Raw genomic sequence first — 19,660 nt, 5'->3', positions numbered from 1 at the left:
TCTCATGGAATTATAATCCAACGCATTTTATTTACACTTCAGCAGGAGGCGTGCCGCGATGGTGCATCGGCAGAGCCACTGAATGCAGCTAAACGGTGTGGCCAAAACAAAAAGGGCTCCTTTTAATAGTAAATTACATCATCAAGCTGACTGTGATGCTAGGCTGCTCAGCTGCATGGAAGTCATCTTTAGCATTGTGCAGAAAGAGGCGATATTCTAGCATGAATAGCTCTTTAATGTGTTTGTGTTGAACAGCTGCTCTTTAACCTTCCTGTTTCTCTTTCAGAGAATAATCTCTACAGTGACGTTGCATTCATGACCAACTCAATAATCTCCACGCAGGATCAGACCAGATATAATATAGGAGTTAGTGGAGATTTCTCCAGGGGGGGGGCTATAAATTCAAAATAGACGTATACCAAAAACCAGTCAAACGTATACTAAGTTATTTATATGAACGCCAACAGTAAAAAAAATTATAAAAACATGGTTTCATGTCCAGGTTTCCTTTCTGTCCATAAATCTGCCTTTCTGAGGCTTTTTGAAGGTAAATCTGTGTTTTGTCCAATATTGTGTCATAAACCTAAAAACCACTTTAATGATGGAGAAGCTGTCAGTCAGCTTTATTCATGGTTTAATATATCAAAACTATTTTCTGAGAATGTGTTTATTTAAGAGCAACTATGCAGATGAACAAACATGCAGAAAAAGTCGACTATATTCTATTATTTTCCATGTTAATCCCAGATTATTCATTCTTCTTTTCCAAAAAGTGCTTTAAATCAGTCCGAGCTTCTTTCTCCATGCTGAGTCCAGGATGTTAAATAAAGTCTGTCTGCCGTGCATCTCCTGTTTCTCTCTGTTTAAGTAGAGAAACAGGAGGAAGATCTCTTATCTCTAAACTTCACAGAAAATATGCACAGTTTGAAGGCCTGTTTCCTTGCAGCCAGTTGATCCTGGGATCTTTATTATCCGGAGCATGCGAGGGTTCTCTCTGGGTACCACTTCCACCGGACCCTGCAGACACAGGGAGAAGATGGATGATAATATCTAATATTTTGATATATAATTTTATGAAATGCATGCTCTTCTGGAAATGATTTAACTTATTTACAAAATGCCAAGAAAGGTTTGATAAAAGAGGCAAATATTCTTACTTTACTAAAGATCAAACCTTAAAAATGCAAGAAAATCTGCAAAAATAAATAGAAAGCTGAGTCCTTTAGTATTTCCTGGGTCATTCAGTTATTCCATCCAAATCCTAAAGGATATTAAACTAATTGTTTACTCCTCAAATATGAGTTGAAATCCTTATCATGAATGTCTAGGATTTATAGATTATATTTTAATTTCTATGGATAATAAAGTTTTACTTATCTTATCTCTCAATCTAAATAATTGCCATTAAATGAGCCTAAAGGACTGATTCTCAGTTACTAATGTTTCTGCCATGATTTTACCTAAAACACACGAAACACATCAGTTTGGTTCTATGCATTTAGCACTAAACACTCTAGAAGTTGCATCACCATAAATGGGATATTTTTTTTAATTGATTAGTTATTGGATGTGTAAAATCTCTGCATCATAATGTAGGACGGTTTAAACTAGAATCCTTTATATGGCAGATAAATTATATCAAAAAGAGGAACTAAGGAAGAGCTGCATCTTAATGCTGTAGAACACAGAGTTCTTTATCTATTTATTTTTGGTCTGTGCTCTGAGTTCTCCACAGAGACAACACCAAGCCCACATAACCCATGTTTGATGAAAACAGCTTTTCTAGACCCTTAAAAAACAAAGAACATGCATGAAAACATTATGATTTAATGCAGTTATGGAGCTTCTGCTGTGACCTAAAAAGCAACGGCTTCAGCATCCAGCAGCTTCCTTCTCCAGATGGACTATTTCACTCTCTACAGCTACATTTATGGTTCCAGGAAAACAGAGGAAGTACATATTAAATATAATAGAGGAGATTTTTTTAGACTGATTTTTTAGAGAGATATTTAGAAATATTCCCAAACTAAATCACTTCAGATTAGTTGTTTTGAACTGATTGGACATAAATTGTTCAATATTTGTTGATTTATTTCTCTCTGTGTTTTATAGCTACGTTTAAACAGCCTGTCTGTGCATAAAGCTCAACGATTTGTTTGTTATTTTGACCTTTGAACTGTTGCTTTCAGTCTGCTGAAGTTTGTCTCCAAGATTTTCCAATTTCTTCCCTTTAGGATTTTGCTTTTTTTTTGGTGTTTCATGTTTTTGCGTCTCTGTTTTCTTCGCTCGTTCATGTTTTGGCCGTTAGCTTCCTCAGTAGCAGCACTGCTGAACAGAGAAGTTTTTCCTTCTCATAGAGACGTTGTTGTATCATTATCCTTTGATTACGTTAATATGTTATAATGCACCCCCCCACACACACACACACAGCTCAGTATAGATCAGATTTAGCATTTTCTGTTTCTACATGACATCATCATGCATCCATAATGGTTTCGTTGATCATCATCAATGCTTCCTGTTCTGCAGCTTGAATTTGTTTCCCTCACTTTGAGCTTTTCATTTCCTGTCACCCCCCCCCCCCCCCGCCTTCCTACATTTCAGTCCCTGATGACCAAATCATGACAGTTTATCAAATTAATTGCTACCAAATGCTAATTATGACCCATATTTTCACTTTTTCCAGATTTTACCGTGATCAGTTAGTAGCTGATGTGCTGCATGTTAAGGAATGAGGACAAAATTCTCTTACTGAGGGCAAATAGCAATAAAAACCGATTTCAAAAGAACAAACCCCTAACAGAGACTGGTATTCCTAGATTAGTGCTATCAGTGTGTTCTGTATGGATGGGATAAAAAGGCAGATTTTTATGGTTCTTTCAAAATTGATAAGTACTTTGCTTGTTAATTGTGTTCTCCATTAGCTCATGTACTCCTAATGAGCATCGCTGGAAAAATGCTGCTATTTTTACAGGCTCATTAACAAAATAACAGAACAATCAATGAAGATGGATTCCTTCACAGCATCCATGCTGCCCTTTTCCTGTCTGCTCGCTATTATTCACGCTGGAATATGTTTTGCATCTGTTTGTGGGAATATCATTCTGTGCAGCAGTGTCAATGAGCACTGCTTTATGTAGAATTATGGCGTTTAGGAGGAGGAGGAGGAGGAGGAGGAGGAGGAGGAGGAGGAGGAGGAGGAGGAGGAGGACCTGTGGTTGGCAGAGTGGCCTTCAGGCAGTAGGGATTGAGGAAATGTCCGTCAGTTTAAAACTCCTCGATCTGGACTTTAAGAACTGAATATGACTCAAAGGATGTTTCAATGAGAACCTTAGGATTGACAGACGGGAAACTGCTGCTTTAATTCTTCGCCTATTGATCCAAAGCTGTTTGCCTTTCATGAAGCAACAGTGAAAACAAACCTGAGAAGCTGGTAAAAACTGTCAGGAATAAACTCACAAACTGACAAATCAAATAATGAAAAACATAGTTTTGTTGTGAAAGTAAATTATTCAGGATCAACTTGAGAAATGCTGAAAAATCAGCAGGTTTTCAGGTTCAGGTTCTCTCCAGACGTGTGTGCGACCTTAAATAAATGCTAGTAAATGTGATGGGATCGATTTGGATTATTGTCAGTCCAGACGGTGAAAGTATGCCCTTTTAGCCAGTGACTGAATTTATGACAAACAGCCCACTTCAACGCCAGAAACTCAAGGCGATGAGCAGGGTAGTTACTCTGGGCGCGTGTTAGAGCTTTACTGGCGAAGGCAATGGGTCGTGCTCTACTCTCACCTTCTTGGACCTGTGACAAAACCGCCCCCAACCCATCCTGTGAGGCATCTGTAGACAGAATGAAAGGGCGACTGAAATCAGGATGTGCGAGCACCACAGTCTCCAGCAGCGCATTCTTTAGTTCTTCAAATGCACAGTGATGTTCTCCTCTCCAGTCACTTGGATGTAATTTCTTAAATGCTGCTGCGCCCCGTCCATTGACTTTCCTTCCCTTGGGTGCGGCAGTCAAAGTGAACAATGGTTTTGCAATGCGGGAACAGTCTGGTATGAACTGCTGGTAGTACATCACCATCCCCAAAAATGACTTAATCTTTTTTTGTGAGGGTGTAACACCATCCTCCATCATCAAATCAGACTCAGTCATAGCAACAACAGCTTGTACTTTTTCAGGATCAGTTGACACACCTTTTTCACTCACAACATGGCCCAAAAACTTCACACTCTTTCTTAATAGATGGCATTTCTTGGGGGCTAGTTTCAAGCCATGGACCTGCAGCCTGTGGAAGACAATCTCGAGCCTCCTCAGAGCTTCTGCCTCATCGGGAGCATAAACAAGCAAATCGTCCAAATAACAAAGCAGGGTCAAAAAGTTCTGATCCCCAAAGATGTTCATCATGAGGCGCATGAAGTTGGCAGGACTATTACAGAGGCCCTGAGGCAGCCTGTTAAACTCATACAACCCCATGGGTGTGGTGAAGGCTGTTAGTTTTTTATCATCTTCAGCCATGGCTATGTTATAAAAACCAGAAGTGAGGTCCATGGCACAGAATATGGCACTGCCACCCAAAGCCGTCAAACAGTCTGACTGGTGTGGCAACGGGTGAGCGTCCTTAACTGTACGAGCATTTAGCCAACGATAGTCCACACAGATCCTAAGATCTCCATTCCTCTTCCAGACCAGCACTACAGGAGACGCCCACTCACTGTTAGATTTGCGAATGATTTCCCGTTCTTCCATCTCTGTGAGAACTTGTCGCAGCTTGTGGTACTGCCCTGGTGGAACACGTCGATATGGAAGCCTAAATGGTCGATTATCTGAGAGGCGGATGCGGTGGACAAAATCTTTGGCCAGCCCACAATCAAGTTTGCTTCTTGAAAAAATGCCTTCATATTTCTGGACCAACTGCAACAGTTTTGACTTCCAGTAATCACCCACCTCACAAGAGTCAATGTCCAGATCTTCTAACCCCAAGTTACTCAGAGTGTCACGGAAGCTGGTGCAGAGAGAATCTGAGCTGATTGTTTTGTCATCTTTCACTGTCTGATTGTTGGTACTGAATTTTTTATCTAGCACCTGCTCAGGGATCACATCCATATCTTCAAGGGCTATACAGGTGGACACCTCCGCTACTTTGGTATGGCGTTTTAATATGATGGCCTTATCAGAGGTGTTTAGAATGCGCACTGGGACCCACCTATCACCATTCATGGAGGACACTGATCTACAGACAATAATGTCTTTTTTATGCATCTGTGTTTTGGGTGATGGTTCAACTAGAATGGCACTGCCCTCGGAGAGAGGCGAGTTTTTAGGGAGTCTGCTCCAAATCAAATGTTCTTGCTTTGGGAGAAGAGTGACTGCCTGCACCAGTTCAGCTGTCCCAATAAAATCTGGGATCACATCACCTCTCCATCTTTCAGTGCCAGACAGCATACTAAGAAACTTTATGACTTCTGGTGTTTGGGCAGACTCTGGTTTACTCATAACTTGCCAAAAGTGAGGAGAATGTTTGAACTGGTTTAGGAGGTGTTTGATGACATTTGTGCCCAAAATCAGCTGATCTTTCTGCCCAGGCACCACTAAAGCTGGAACAATAAATGAACATCCATATACTTCCATTTTTAATTCATGGATGCATTTGGGCTTTACTTGAACTCCTCCACAGCCTACAAGAATAATGTCATTACGATCACAATCAGGCTGGGATGTAAGCCCTGCATTCTCAAGAAGTTGCTCAGCTTCTACGCTGATAGTGCAGGCCATGGAGCCAGTGTCTAAAAGAGCTTGCAATGACACTTTATCCCCAACCTGTGCATCAGTGTAAAAGAGGCTGTCAGCCTTTTCTAGTCTGGATATGTTTTGAAACAACACATGGGTGTTGGCTGGAGCAGATTTCAAACTTTCTGTATACACAACCTTTATGTCTTCTGTTGGGGTGAGGGACTCATCATACTCACTCACACAGTGCCCTCTCAAGTGTGAGTGGTTTAGTTTCCCTGGTCAATAGAGCCTCCAACTCGCTGAGTGTTAGGGAATTTTGGACAGCTTCTTCGCTGATGTCCAATCTCGAGACAGGCCAGGCATCTTCTCTCTCTCATGCAGTGTGTCCGTGTAGAGTGGTTACTGTTGCCACATACTTGACATGGAGTCGGTCGACTGGAAGGGAAGAACTGAGGCTGAGTATCGCCAACAGGCTGGGCAGTGCGTTCTAATACTCTTTCAAGCATAGTTAACATCCGTTCAAGAGCACCTGACTCTGCGGTGCGATCATTTGGGCTGGTAGAACTGATAGGAGTAATTTTGGCAGTGTTCATTTGCCTACATTCTACTTCAAGCTCTGAGTGGTCAGGTGCTGCTACTGCAGTGGCAATCTGGAGTGTTTTTGCTTTTGGGGCAGTTGCGTGTGGTCTCTTCACTTGCTGCTCTCGTTGATGCTCATCAATGGCCTCTTGCACCTCAGTGAATGTCCACTTAGTGGTGGGCTTACACTTGAAAACACAGGCGAGACTAGAATCAGGACAATTTCTGATGAACATCATTGCTATCTCTGTATCCATTTTATTCAGGCTGCTTCCTTGATCTTTCAAGTGTTTGTCAGCGTTTTCAGCAGCTGTGTTAAGTCTAACCCAGTAGTCTACTGGTGTCTCATTAGCCATCGGCTGAGTAGCATAAAAATCAGCCAGTGGTAAGCAAGATCCAGGAATGTCGCTAAAATAGTGCCTCAGAATGCTATAAACTGCCTCAGGGTTTACAGGTGTGGTGGAAGGAGCACTCTTTAATCCGATCTTAACAATGCTTTTTGCCTTGCCAAGCAGGTGGTTCAGGATTTCATCAGTTTTTTCCTCAGCTGGGAATCCCTTTTTGCGCAGGTAGACCTCCATTATTTCTATCCACTCATGAACAGAGGTCCTATCATCACCATCACCACGATAGATAGGAGGCTCTTTAATGTCTGATTTCACCACCAGGCTCATTTTTGAGAGATCAAACACTGTGTTAGATGTTTCACTCCGTGCAGACTGTGATGGTGGAGGCTTCTCTGGAGTAACATGAGATCCGCTGTCTAACAGACGGCTGGTAATGGCCTCACCTATTTGGCTCCCTATCTCACCAATGAGGTCGCGTAACTGTCGTATGGTGTTTTCATTATTATTTACAGGGGTGGAAAACTGGGGCTCTAATGGAGGTATTTCAATAATCTCTTCTGTTTCTGATGACCCCTCATCAATCACGTGAGTACTACTCTGGGCTAACAGCCCTCTGCCACGCCCAACTACTGGTGTGAAAACATTAAAGGTACTATGACCTCTGCCTGCCATACTGCACACAGTAAAAAAGCAGTAATAAAAAAAATTAAACCAAAATAGTTTCACTATTCACATACACAAAAAATGGCTTTAATCTAACTAATATAGTGGTTTGATATATGTCTTAAGTCTCTGTGTTCAGAAAAGTGATCGCAACCTCAACAACAATGAGCAGGATCCACAGGCCGACCAACTTGATGACATCAGCGTCACTGGCACACAGCTGAACCCTCGGCGGTCGGCAGCGGCTAACCAATGGATCCGGGTCACGGCACCAGATGTAACAGTCGTGGAATGAAGAGTCGAAGAGATCAGACTTGCTTCGGTTTATTTCTGTTTAGAACAAGAACATATTCAGCACAGCAACTCTGGGCTCCAGTTTCCCACATGCACCTCTCCTCAGCGCAGCTTAGCGCGAACTCAAAATGCATTAAAACAAACCAAAATTCTCACAGAGGTTAAATAATAATAAAATGAATTAATTATAATAATAATAATAAAAATAATATTTCTCATTTATAATAATTAAATGATAATTATGTAAAATCTGCATACAAAACAAAATAAAACCCAAACAAAAATAATCTGCCCAATCATTACAATTCTCCGATATAATATAAAAAATATACTAAATAAATAAATTTGACATCCAAATAACATTTTGAATTACTCACATACCTGTTTAGAACAAGAACATATTCAGCACAGCAACTCTGGGCTCCAGTTTCCCACATGCACCTTAACAAACCAAAATAACAGAAATAACCATGTTGCCACAGTAACCTCAACAAAAGTTACTGCTGTGGGAATGTAACTGCCAGTACTGTGCTGCACAAAACAGCTAATCAACAATATATTTACGAATTATGAGCTAGGAAGAAATACTTTTCAGGATATTAGAACAATTTAATATACAAACAGAAGACCGTTCTATACACTTACCTCTCCTCAGCGCAGCTTAGCGCGAACTGAGGAGGGCAGCGGGGATACAGAGGATATGACACGGACACCGGAAGCGAAAAAAAATAAAAGCTTCTCCTCCAAAATAAAATATCATACAGAACCCAAGAAAAACAAAGAAAAATGAGTTTGAAACATAAATAATTTTAAATAAAAGCAGTATAAAACAGAAATAACGACAAACATGTATATTAATCAAAAAAAGGTGTTTTGAGAAGGTTCATCAAATAAAATAATCTAATTAACTCAGTTACAAGTGCATGGTCCTGTTTCTCTCCCAAATATGTTTCCAAATATGTTTACATGCACCTCAAATCCTGCTCCATTGTCCAGTAATGCACCAATGCCTACTCTGTGTCAAAAAGCTTGCAGATATTTCTGCTTGTCAGTTTGTATCCGACTCTTAAAAGCAGTAAAAAGACACGAAAACCAGGCCAGAGTAAAATTTCCAATTTTGAAAGTATTTTTTGCACGTGGTAAACAGTGCCTGACGTTTACGTCTTTGGCCAACAATAGTTGAACTTCTAAGTAATGCATATTAAAGTGCTGTCTGGTTAATAATCTTATTTATGATTAGGCCTACCTACTGACACCCGAACAGACCTGGAATGACTAGAATTCAGAATATTTCCATTTTTCACTGATTGAGTTTAGTTTCAACCCTTTTTTTTCTTTTTTACATTACATTATTATCAAACTTCGCCTATTGCCCCATCCTCGTCAGGAGGCCAAGCAGTCTTAAAAGTGGGACCAAAAGCACTTGAAAGAAAAACAGGCTAATTTTTTCTGGTGCAGCACATCAACCAAACCAGAACAATGGCGGACATGTTATGTAGAGGTGGAACTAAATTGGAAGAAACTATTATAAAAGGACATACAGCTGCAAAATAACAAGGAAAAGAAAACTTGTTTTAAATGAAAAACTAAGGAAGAAATACATTTAGCAATCTAAGAAAAAAATAAACAAATGTTTTCATTCAACCCAAACAAATGCTCAAAACTTAATTAAGAAAACAGCAAACATGAGACCACACCCCCCTTCAGTTCTCAATGGTGCAGTCCTGTGCTCACCTGCTTGGAGAAGGAAACAGCAGAGGTGAGTTTTTCACTATGAGCTGTTATTTTATCTCTTTAATTCATGTTTCTCAAAAATAATATTGTAAAGTGAAATTAATTTAGCTTTTTACAAAAATGAAAACAAGATGAGGCCAACTTAAAAAAAAACCCCCGCCCCCAAAAAAACCAAAATAAACCAAAGTACAAAACCAGATGCTGAGTTTAACTGGAACCAATATATATAGAGAGCAACGGCTTTTTGTTTTATACATATTAGAAGTTTATTTTCCTTTCTACGAGGTCTGGGTCTGACCATCCTGAACTTTCCATCACCTCCAACTTTGTCTTAAAACTTCTGTTTTTGGATCTTTCTTTAGGTCGTTACAGACGGCAGTAAACTTAAAAAAACAATAGGCCAGAGGATTGGTCAACAAAACGACACTTGTTCCGCCTTGTGTGTTTCCTATTGGCACGTAGATTGACAGTTTCACCTGCCAATCAAAAAGGTTACTCATATTTGGCGTGTGGGCGGGAGCCAATGTCATGCCCTGTTGCTTAATGTTTATATTTGCACATTCTCCACCCATGAATTCATTAGAATATGATCTGCATATTGATGATGGAAAACAAATAGAAATGGTTTCCAAACGCTGTCTGCAAATCATTTTCATCCATCTTTGAAGATCCCTGCACAAGGAAAAAAGTTTGCACTTCTTAAGACATGTAAATTTAATAAGACCAGTGGCTACGTCAGATTCAAGACCAGATTGGCTTCTTAGGTCAGGTTTACCAGTTTGATATCAAAACAAATGTTTATATAATTGAATTGATGAAAGTTGGTAAATTAATATCTGAATTATTCATCTCATTTGAAGAAGGAGGATTTTTTCATACAGTAAAACAGGATAATGGCAGAATGATTTTAAAAGGCTGATTATCTCTAAAACATAATAATCTTTGTCAGTCCTCTGAGGTTTGGTGGATCAAGGAGGTTATCTGGCTTCTACAGCATTGACACTAAATCCTGGAAGTAATGTCTGCATGCATGAATGTTGCTTTATCTCTTTTAAGCACCTAAAGTATGATGCTGTCATCTTCTATCCTATTGAACCTTATGTGGTCAAAGGGTGCCATGCCCGGGGGGGATAACATGATCATAGGTGTTGGATGGGTTACGCACATTTAGAGAGCTAACATGAGAGATTCTGTCTCAGAAAATACAAAAACGGAGATTTATCAGGAATTTGTTATTTTGATCGTCTGTCAGTAACTTCCTCTTCTATGTCGATGACACCTGCTTTTATTTCTCCCCTTACTCATATGACATCCTTCAAACTTCCTTTCTTGCTGGCAGTTTCTGATTAAATAGTGTTTCCTCTGCAGCGTTCTTAGTTTTTATGATAAGAAAACATTCGTGTTGCATGGCAGCACCCAGAGCGACTTCTACAATCTTTCCATTCATATTGGCATTTCCTCCACCTATAGGTGAGCAGTCTGGGGGTCTTTCTTAACAGTATTTCAGTTGGCTCCAGAAACGTCACCTATTCAATGATTGTGCGTCATGGTAGATGGGTGACCAGTCCAGGGTGCACCCCATCTTTGGCTCATGGACTGCTGGAACTGGGAACCAGCCTCAATGTCACAATGACGGATAAATGGGAGAAGATGGATGGACATTGTAATGTAGTGGTAATATAAAGGAGGAGAGCTATAGAACTTAACATTTCCTCTATTGATTAAGAACAATAACTTGCCTTTGATTGTAGATTGGTAAACCATTTTATTCCAGGTCTCCATAATGCAGGGACTAACATTCATACATGAAGATCCTGTCTGACTCAGTATTGTTGAGCTGAGCACAGCCATGAATGTAAACACTGCAGGACCTGTGGTGGAATACTGTAGCGGTTGGCTTTAATGGTGAATAACAAGACAGATACAAGGTGGGCCCTCTGGTGGTGCACACCAGCACTACACTGCTAATATACATACCATGGCTGGTCCTTGGCTGGTCCTTGGCTGGTCCTTGGCTGGTCCTTGGCTGGTCCTTGGCTGGTCCATGGCTGGGCCCTTGGCTGGTCCATGGCTGGGCCCTTGGCTGGTCCATGGCTGGTCCATGGCTGGTCCATGGCTGGTCCATGGCTGGCCCTTGGCTGGTCCATGGCTGGCCCTTGGCTGGTCCATGGCTGGGCCCTTGGCTGGTCCATGGCTGGTCCATGGCTGGGCCCTTGGCTGGTCCATGGCTGGCCCTTGGCTGGTCCTTGGTTGGTCCTTGGCTGGCCCTTGGCTGGTCCATGGCTGGTCCATGGCTGGGCCCTTGGCTGGTCCATGGCTGGCCCTTGGCTGGTCCTTGGTTGGTCCATGGCTGGCCCTTGGCTGGTCCATGGCTGGTCCATGGCTGGGCCCTTGGCTGGTCCATGGCTGGTCCATGGCTGGGCCCTTGGCTGGTCCATGGCTGGCCCTTGGCTGGTCCTTGGTTGGTCCTTGGCTGGCCCTTGGCTGCCCCTTGGTTGGTCCTTGGCTGGTCCATGGCTGGGCCCTTGGCTGGTCCATGGCTGGCCCTTGGCTGGTCCTTGGTTGGTCCTTGGCTGGTCCATGGCTGCCCCTTGGCTGGTCCATGGCTAGTCCATGGCTAAGCCCTTGGCTGGTCCATGGCTGGCCCTTGGCTGGTCCATGGCTGGCCCTTGGCTGGTCCATGGCTGGTCCTTGGTTGGCCCTTGGTTGCTCCATGGCTGATCCTTGGCTGGTCCTTGGTTTGCCCTTGGTTGCTCCATGGCGGGCCCTTGGCTGGTCCATGCCTGGTCCTTGGTTGGCCCTTGGTTGCTCCATGGCAGGTCCATGGCTGGGCCCTTGGCTGGTCCATGGCTGGCTCTTGGTTGGTCCATGGTTAGGCCCTTGGCTGGCCCTTGGCTGGTCCATGGTTGGTCCTTGGTTGGTCCATGGTTGGTCCTTGGCTGGCTCTTGGTTGGTCCATGGTTGGTCCTTGGCTGGTCCATGGTTGGTCCTTGGCTGGCTCTTGGTTGGTCCATGGTTGGTCCTTGGCTGGTCCATGGTTGGTCCTTGGCTGGTCCATGGTTGGTCCTTGGCTGGCCCTTGGCTGGTCCATGGTTGGTCCATGGCTGGCTCTTGGTTGGTCCATGGTTGGGCCCTTGGCTGGCCCTTGGCTGGTCCATGGCTGGCCCTTGGCTGGTCCATGGCTGGCTCTTGGCTGGTCCATGGCTGGTCCTTGGCTGGCCCTTGGCTGGTCCATGGTTGGTCCATGGCTGGCCCTTGGTTGGTCCATGGCTGGCCCTTGGCTGGTCCATGGCTGGCCCTTGGCTGGTCCATGGCTGGTCCATGGCTGGCCCTTGGTTGGTCCATGGCTGGCCCTTGGCTGGTCCATGGCTGGCCCTTGGCTGGTCCATGGCTGGTCCATGGCTGGCTCTTGGTTGGTCAATTTTTGGGCCCTTGGCTGGCTCTTGGCTGGTCCATGGTTGGTCCATGGCTGGCCCTTGGCTGGTCCATGGTTGGTCCTTGGCTGGCTCTTGGTTGGTCCATGGTTGAGCCCTTGGCTGGTCCATGGCTGGCCCTTGGCTGGTCCATGGCTGGTCCTTGGCTGACCCTTGGCTGGTCCATGGCTGGTCCTTGGCTGGCTCTTGGCTGGTCCATGGTTGGTCCTTGGCTGGCTGTTGGCTGGTCCATGGTTGGTCCTTGGCTGGCTCTTGGTTGGTCAATTTTTGGGCCCTTGGCTGGCTCTTGGCTGGTCCATGGTTGGTCCATGGCAGGCCCTTGGCTGGTCCATGGTTGGTCCTTGGCTGGCTCTTGGTTGGTCCATGGTCGAGCCCTTGGCTGGTCCATGGCTGGCCCTTGGCTGGCCCTTGGCTGGTCCATGGTTGGTCCATGGCTGGCCCTTGGCTGGTCCATGGTTGGTCCATGGCTGGCCCTTGGCTGGTCCATGGCTGGTCCTTGGCTGGCTCTTGGCTGGTCCATGGTTGGGCCCTTGGCTGGCCCTTGGCTGGTCCATGGCTGGTCCTTGGCTGGCTCTTGGCTGGTCCATGGTTGGTCTATGGCTGGCCCTTGGCTGGTCCATAGTTGGTCCATGGCTGGCTCTTGGTTGGTCCATGGTTGGTCCATGGCTGGCCCTTGGCTGGTCCATGGCTGGCTCTTGGTTGGTCCATGGTTGGGCCCTTGGCTGGCCCTTGGCTGGTCCATGGCTGGCCCTTGGCTGGTCCATGGCTGGCCCTTGGCTGGTCCATGGCTGGTCCATGGCTGGCTCTTGGCTGGTCCATGGCTGGTCCATGGCTGGCCCTTGGCTGGTCCATGGCTGGTCCTTGGCTGGCCCTTGGCTGGTCCATGGCTGGTCCATGGCTGGCTCTTGGTTGGTCAATTTTTGGGCCCTTGGCTGGCTCTTGGCTGGTCCATGGTTGGTCCATGGCTGGCCCTTGGCTGGTCCATGGTTGGTCCTTGGCTGGCTCTTGGTTGGTCCATGGTTGAGCCCTTGGCTGGTCCATGGCTGGCCCTTGGCTGGTCCATGGCTGGTCCTTGGCTGGCCCTTGGCTGGTCCATGGCTGGTCCTTGGCTGGCTCTTGGCTGGTCCATGGTTGGTCCTTGGCTGGCTCTTGGTTGGTCAATTTTTGGGCCCTTGGCTGGCTCTTGGCTGGTCCATGGTTGGTCCATGGCTGGCCCTTTGCTGGTCCATGGTTGGTCCTTGGCTGGCTCTTGGTTGGTCCATGGTTGAGCCCTTGGCTGGTCCATGGCTGGCCCTTGGCTGGCCCTTGGCTGGTCCATGGTTGGTCCATGGCTGGCCCTTGGCTGGTCCATGGTTGGTCCATGGCTGGCCCTTGGCTGGTCCATGGCTGGTCCTTGGCTGGCTCTTGGCTGGTCCATGGTTTGTCCTTGGCTGGCTCTTGGTTGGTCCATGGTTGGGCCCTTGGCTGGCCCTTGGCTGGTCCATGGCTGGTCCTTGGCTGGCTCTTGGCTGGTCCATGGTTGGTCTAAGGCTGGCCCTTGTCTGGTCCATAGTTGGTCCATGGCTGGCCCTTGGCTGGTCCATGGCTGGCTCTTGGTTGGTCCATGGTTGGGCCCTTGGCTGGCCCTTGGCTGGTCCATGGCTGGCCCTTGGCTGGTCCATGGCTGGTCCATGGCTGGCTCTTGGCTGGTCTATGGCTGGTCCATGGCTGGCCCTTGGCTGGTCCATGGCTGGTCCTTGGCTGGCCCTTGGCTGGTCCATGGCTGGTCCATGGCTGGCTCTTGGTTGGTCCATTGTTGGGCCCTTGGCTGGCCCTTGGCTGGTCCATGGTTGGTCCATGGCTGGCCCTTGGCTGGTCCATGGCTGGTCCATGGCTGGCCCTTGGCTGGTCCATGGCTGGTCCATGGCTGGCTCTTGGCTGGTCCATGGTTGGTCCATGGCTGGCCCTTGGTTGGTCCATAGTTGGTCCATGGCTGGTCCTTGGCTGGTCCATGGCTGGTCCATGGCTGTTCCTTGGCTGGTCCATGGCTGGTCCATGGCTGGCTCTTGGCTGGTCCATGGCTGGTCCTTGGCTGGCCCTTGGCTGGTCCATGGTTGGTCCATGGCTGGCTCTTGGCTGGTCCATGGCTGGCTCTTGGCTGGTCCATGGCTGGTCCTTGGCTGGCCCTTGGCTGGTCCATGGCTGGCCCTTGGCTGGTCCATGGCTGGTCCATGGCTGGCTCTTGGTTGGTCAATTTTTGGGCCCTTGGCTGGCTCTTGGCTGGTCCATGGTTGGTCCATGGCTGGCCCTTGGCTGGTCCATGGCTGGTCCATGGCTGGCTCTTGGTTGGTCAATTTTTGGGCCCTTGGCTGGCTCTTGGCTGGTCCATGGTTGGTCCATGGCTGGCCCTTGGCTGGTCCATAGTTGGTCCATAGTTGGTCCATGGCTGGCCCTTGGCTGGTCCATAGTTGGTCCATGGCTGGCCCTTGGCTGGTCCTTGGCTGCTCCCTTACATTTCCTTTTTAAATCTTTGTACTAAAATATTCTTTCTGTCATGATTTGTGGACATTAAGATCTAAAGAGAAGCGCCATCTCCTGGTCAGACCCTGTAAGTCACTGAAGGGGGGAGTCAGAGTAAAAACATGTGGGGGGGGGGGGGTCACTGCAGTGGCTGGAAGTGGGCTGCCATTCAGTTGGCGTTTGACTGGAAGAGTCATTTTGATTGGCTGCTACTGTCACTGATGCTGCAGCCTAAATTCATAGGCTGACGATTCACAGACCCGATTCTGAAATGGTCTTCTTTAGGGTCATCAAAAAAGATAAAGTAAATAAAATCAGAGAAGCACAGTGACTCTACCTCTAGACAAAATCCAAACTTTCTGCTCCTCCTCTTTAACACAGACTTCAGCTGTCTGTTGTTTTTTAAATTTTTTTTATTAGATGGATTCTGATTTATTATGTTTTTTAATCGTAGGTTTCAAAAAGCTGCCTTTAAGAAAATGTATGCACATTATTATTATTATAATGCTAAATGTATCCCTTCCTGTGTTTTTTATTTGTTTGACGGATCAAAGGAAAGTCCAGAGCTTCTTCTGCTTTACAACAAAACATGTAATGAATTGTGTGCATTATGCAAAATGACGTATTTATTCAATAGAGCATAAAATAAAATTTTAAGTCACTAGAAGAGATCAATAAATGTTTAAAATATGAGGCATAAGGTGCGTATAGAGTTTATTTCCAAGGATGGATGGATGGATGAGTGTAGCAGACGTATCTATGAGGTTCTGAGCGTTTTCATCTTGAGATCATTATTAAAAATCAAGTTTAATTTTAAATCATAATATAAAACTAAACTTTTTAATTTACCTGTATAACTTCAGTCAAGGCGAGACTCTTGCTGACAAATAATAAAGAGGTGCCTAAAACCTTTTTTAAAGCTTTGCTGCCATCTTTATAATAGAAATGTGTGAATGTTACATTTCTGTTGTTGCCATGCACCAAAGGGACCATTTAGCATACATTAGTTTCCCTTAAAGTAAAAGGGCTTTAGTTAGCAATTCTCACGTCCCAGAACAAACAGCAAAACCGCTGACTGCTAACAAAGCAGTTTATCCCCAAGCATCAACATGGCAGTTACCATAATACCATTATATTCAGCTCCTACTTGGTTTTATAAGACAAAGTCCTGCAGAAGCATGGAGACTTTATTATTTCTATACTAGATATGACATTGCGGGTGGGTATGTGTTTATATAGGACAGGTGAATGATTGACGAGGAGCTTTGAGACGAGAGGCAAAGCACAGGAAATTAAAAGACTAGTGGAGGTTTCTAGAGATCAGTGCTGCGGTTTGGGTGCATCAGCAGGTGGCAGATATTATATTACTACTGAACCCTGGTCTGCAACCTTTAGAAGAAAATAAACCGCCTCTGTACAAATCTGTCAAACTTAGGACATTGTTTGTATTTATAAAGGTGCGGAAACATCTGGAGGTTAAGGAGAAGAAGGTGAATGTGGAGAAATATCTAGTTGGAAAAATAATTAGTGGGCAGGTTGTTGAAATGAACTAGATTTAAAAAAGCTTTTTAATGGCTGTTGATTATTTATCTACGGAAGCCCTGAAAGGCAAAGGAGAAAAAAAGAAATAAAATAAAGAAAGGCAATTTTTTTTCTGCTTTGTCTTGTAATACTTTATTTTGCCACTAGAGGCAGTGATTTAATCAGACAGACAGACTCATGGTTGTATTCTTCAATGGTATATCACTAGAAAAACGATCTAGAAATAAGTAAAAATATCTTAAATTAAGTGTATTTACCCTTAACTTGAGTAGATAAATGAGGTAGTTTGCCAATGGAATGAGTATTTTTACTCTTAAAAGAAGATAATTACATATTATGCACTTGAAATAAGACAATGAAATTGTGCTTTCTTATTTTTAGTGTAAATTGTCTCGTTCCATGGACAAAATGTGTCTTTTACCTCCTCAATCCAAGAGCAAATGCACTTATTTTAAGAAAAAATTACTTAAATAGATTTCGATTTTTTTCCAGTGTAGTCAGAGGCCTGGTTTTCAAGAATCAATGTCCCACATATATTTTTGCAAAGTAAAATAAATAAGGTACAAAAGCTGTGCATTCATTGGCCGTGGCATGTTGTTAACATATCAACCTTGTATTTTTATGAGCAATAGAGAATTGTTTGCAGGGATTATCCAGCTTATTTGTAGGACAACATCTTAACTGAGGCAGATAAAGAAGAAGTGAAAGCTAGACTGCTGGAGGACATAGGGACCCCTTTTTCATCATTCTGCTTCATTCTATCTCTATTCTCCCACTCTGCAGAATCTGTTAGTTCAATCTCTAACGTTCTGCTCTCTCTGCTTTTCCTCATAGTAGCTTCATCTGGTCTGTTCCTGTTTGGCTGTGACTCCATCCTGGAGAGAAATATCAGCTGTGCTGCTGCCATCAACACCTTTGTTTCTAGATGTTGGAGCTTGGCCTGTTTTCCAGTGTAGTCCTGTTTCTCTGACTGTGACTAACTGGATGTGCTCTCTTCATCCTCTGACATGGGAGCTGGCTCGGAGCTCGTCTGCCTGGCTGTGTGTTTCCTGGACGGGGCCGCCTGTGGAGCTGGTTGATAGTTGCCTTTTGTATCTATGCTTCTTTTTCTATCTCTGCTTCTGTCTCCTTGAACCCCAGTGGGCCTCAGCAGATGGCCGCTCACACTGAGCCTGGTTCTGCAGGAGGTTTCTTCCTGTTCAAAGGGAGTTTTTCCTCTCCACTGTCGCTACAAGCATGCTTAGTGTGAGGGATTGCTGAAGAGTCAATGAGTCGATGCAATCAGCTGGTTTTCCTTAGATAGAAAACTTTGAATCAATTTGACTGGATGATCTGGTTGAACTGTAAAGTGACCTGAGATGACAGGATGTGAATTGGAGCTATAGAAATAAACTGAATTGAATATATATATATATATATATATATATATATATATATATATATATATATATATATATATATATATATATATATATATATATATATATATATATATATATATATTCGAGTTCAGGCCCACCTGACCTGTTGTTGGACTTCAGTGCTCGTCATGGATTTTCCATAACGAACACCGTGTTGAAGCATAAGGGTGTCCATATGTGCTCTTGGCATCAGGACTCCCTAGGCCGTAGTTCGATGATGACTTTGTGGTTGTTTCATCTGACCTGCGTCCACATGTCTTAGACACTGAAGTGAAAAGAGGGGCGGAGCTCTCCACCCACCACTACCTGGTGGTGAGTTGGCTCGGATGGTGGGGGAGGACGCCGGTCAGACCTGGTAGGCCCAAACGTGTTGTGAGGGTTTGCTGGGAACGCCTGGCAGAGTCCCCCGTTAGAAGGAGCTTTAACTCCCACCTCCAGCAGAGCTTTGAACACGTTCAGAGGAAAGTGGGGGACATTGACTCTGAGTGGACCATGTTCCGTGCCTCTATTGTTGAGGCGGCTAGTCGGAGCTGTAAGGTTGTCGGTGCATGCAGCTACACCAGCAGGGAGGGAAGCTGCCAAGCTGAAGGAGGAGTCCCATCGGGCTTCATTGACCTGTGGGACTCTAGAAGCAGCTGCTATGTCCCGGCAGTCAAAGCTGCAGGTGGCTCAGCTGGTCACTGAGGCAAAGACTCAGGCGTGGGAAGAGTTCGGAGAGGCCATGGAGAGAGACTTCCATACGGCTTGGAAGTGATTCTGGTCCACGATCCGGTGTCTCAGGAGGGGGAAGCATTGCAGCACCACCATTTATAGTGGGGGGGGATTAGGGCTTTCACATCCTCTTTACTACAAGTCTGACCACAAGCCATCGCTCCTGCTACTGGCTGTTAACATCTACTGACAATAGTTGAATGTTAACCAACCTGTAGCTAATTATCCATCACAGAACATTAAATCTAAGATAAAGTTATAAACATCAACCCTCCATATCAGGCGCTATACAGAGAGCTCTAACTCTGACCTGAATCTGATGCTAGCTTTTCTAAAACCACCGCTGGGAATTTAACTGCAGCCTTGTTTTGTCTTGTTTTTTTTTTTTTTTCCAAATTTAATATTTAAAGTCAAATGTCTTACATAATTCAAAAAGTGTTTTAGGGCCAAACAGATGTTTCTAAAGGAAAATATAACTTCCTGCACTCACCTGCAATGCAGCGTGAAGCGCCACCCCTCTGATGGACAGAGAAGGTATTACAAAAACAAACACTTAGTAAAATGAGTTGGTGAAAAAACTTTTTTTTCCACTCTTAGTCTTAGAAATTTCAACCCGTATTTTTTTCTGATATAAAACAGATTCATCCTCTAAAGAATCCCATTCCTGCAGGGATCCGACTCAGGAACAGGATGTACTACAGA

At 44.7% G+C, this 19,660-nt stretch overlaps 2 protein-coding genes across 2 annotated transcripts in view; one reads left to right on the top strand and one right to left on the bottom strand.

Moving 5' to 3' along the window:
• LOC119789229 (neuroligin-1-like) overlaps positions 1-19,660 on the top strand; it is a 161,458-nt gene that overhangs the window by 31,488 nt on the left and 110,310 nt on the right. The gene's annotated exons all lie outside the window — the stretch shown is intronic.
• Positions 5,984-10,798, bottom strand: LOC119789238. Its single transcript, XM_038294056.1, has 3 exons — positions 10,768-10,798; positions 7,478-7,653; positions 5,984-6,501 (listed from the first exon to the last, which is right to left on the bottom strand). Exons 1-3 carry the CDS (start codon positions 10,796-10,798, stop codon positions 6,001-6,003), a joined length of 708 nt encoding a protein of 235 aa, XP_038149984.1. The 3' UTR covers positions 5,984-6,000.

The sequence above is a fragment of the Cyprinodon tularosa genome, unplaced genomic scaffold (assembly GCF_016077235.1).
Source record: "Cyprinodon tularosa strain WSP-4 unplaced genomic scaffold, ASM1607723v1 ctg1094, whole genome shotgun sequence".
Lineage (NCBI taxonomy): Eukaryota > Metazoa > Chordata > Actinopteri > Cyprinodontiformes > Cyprinodontidae > Cyprinodon > Cyprinodon tularosa.
Note: the sequence above shows the minus strand (reverse complement) of the source record. Positions and strands in the feature narration are given on the sequence as shown.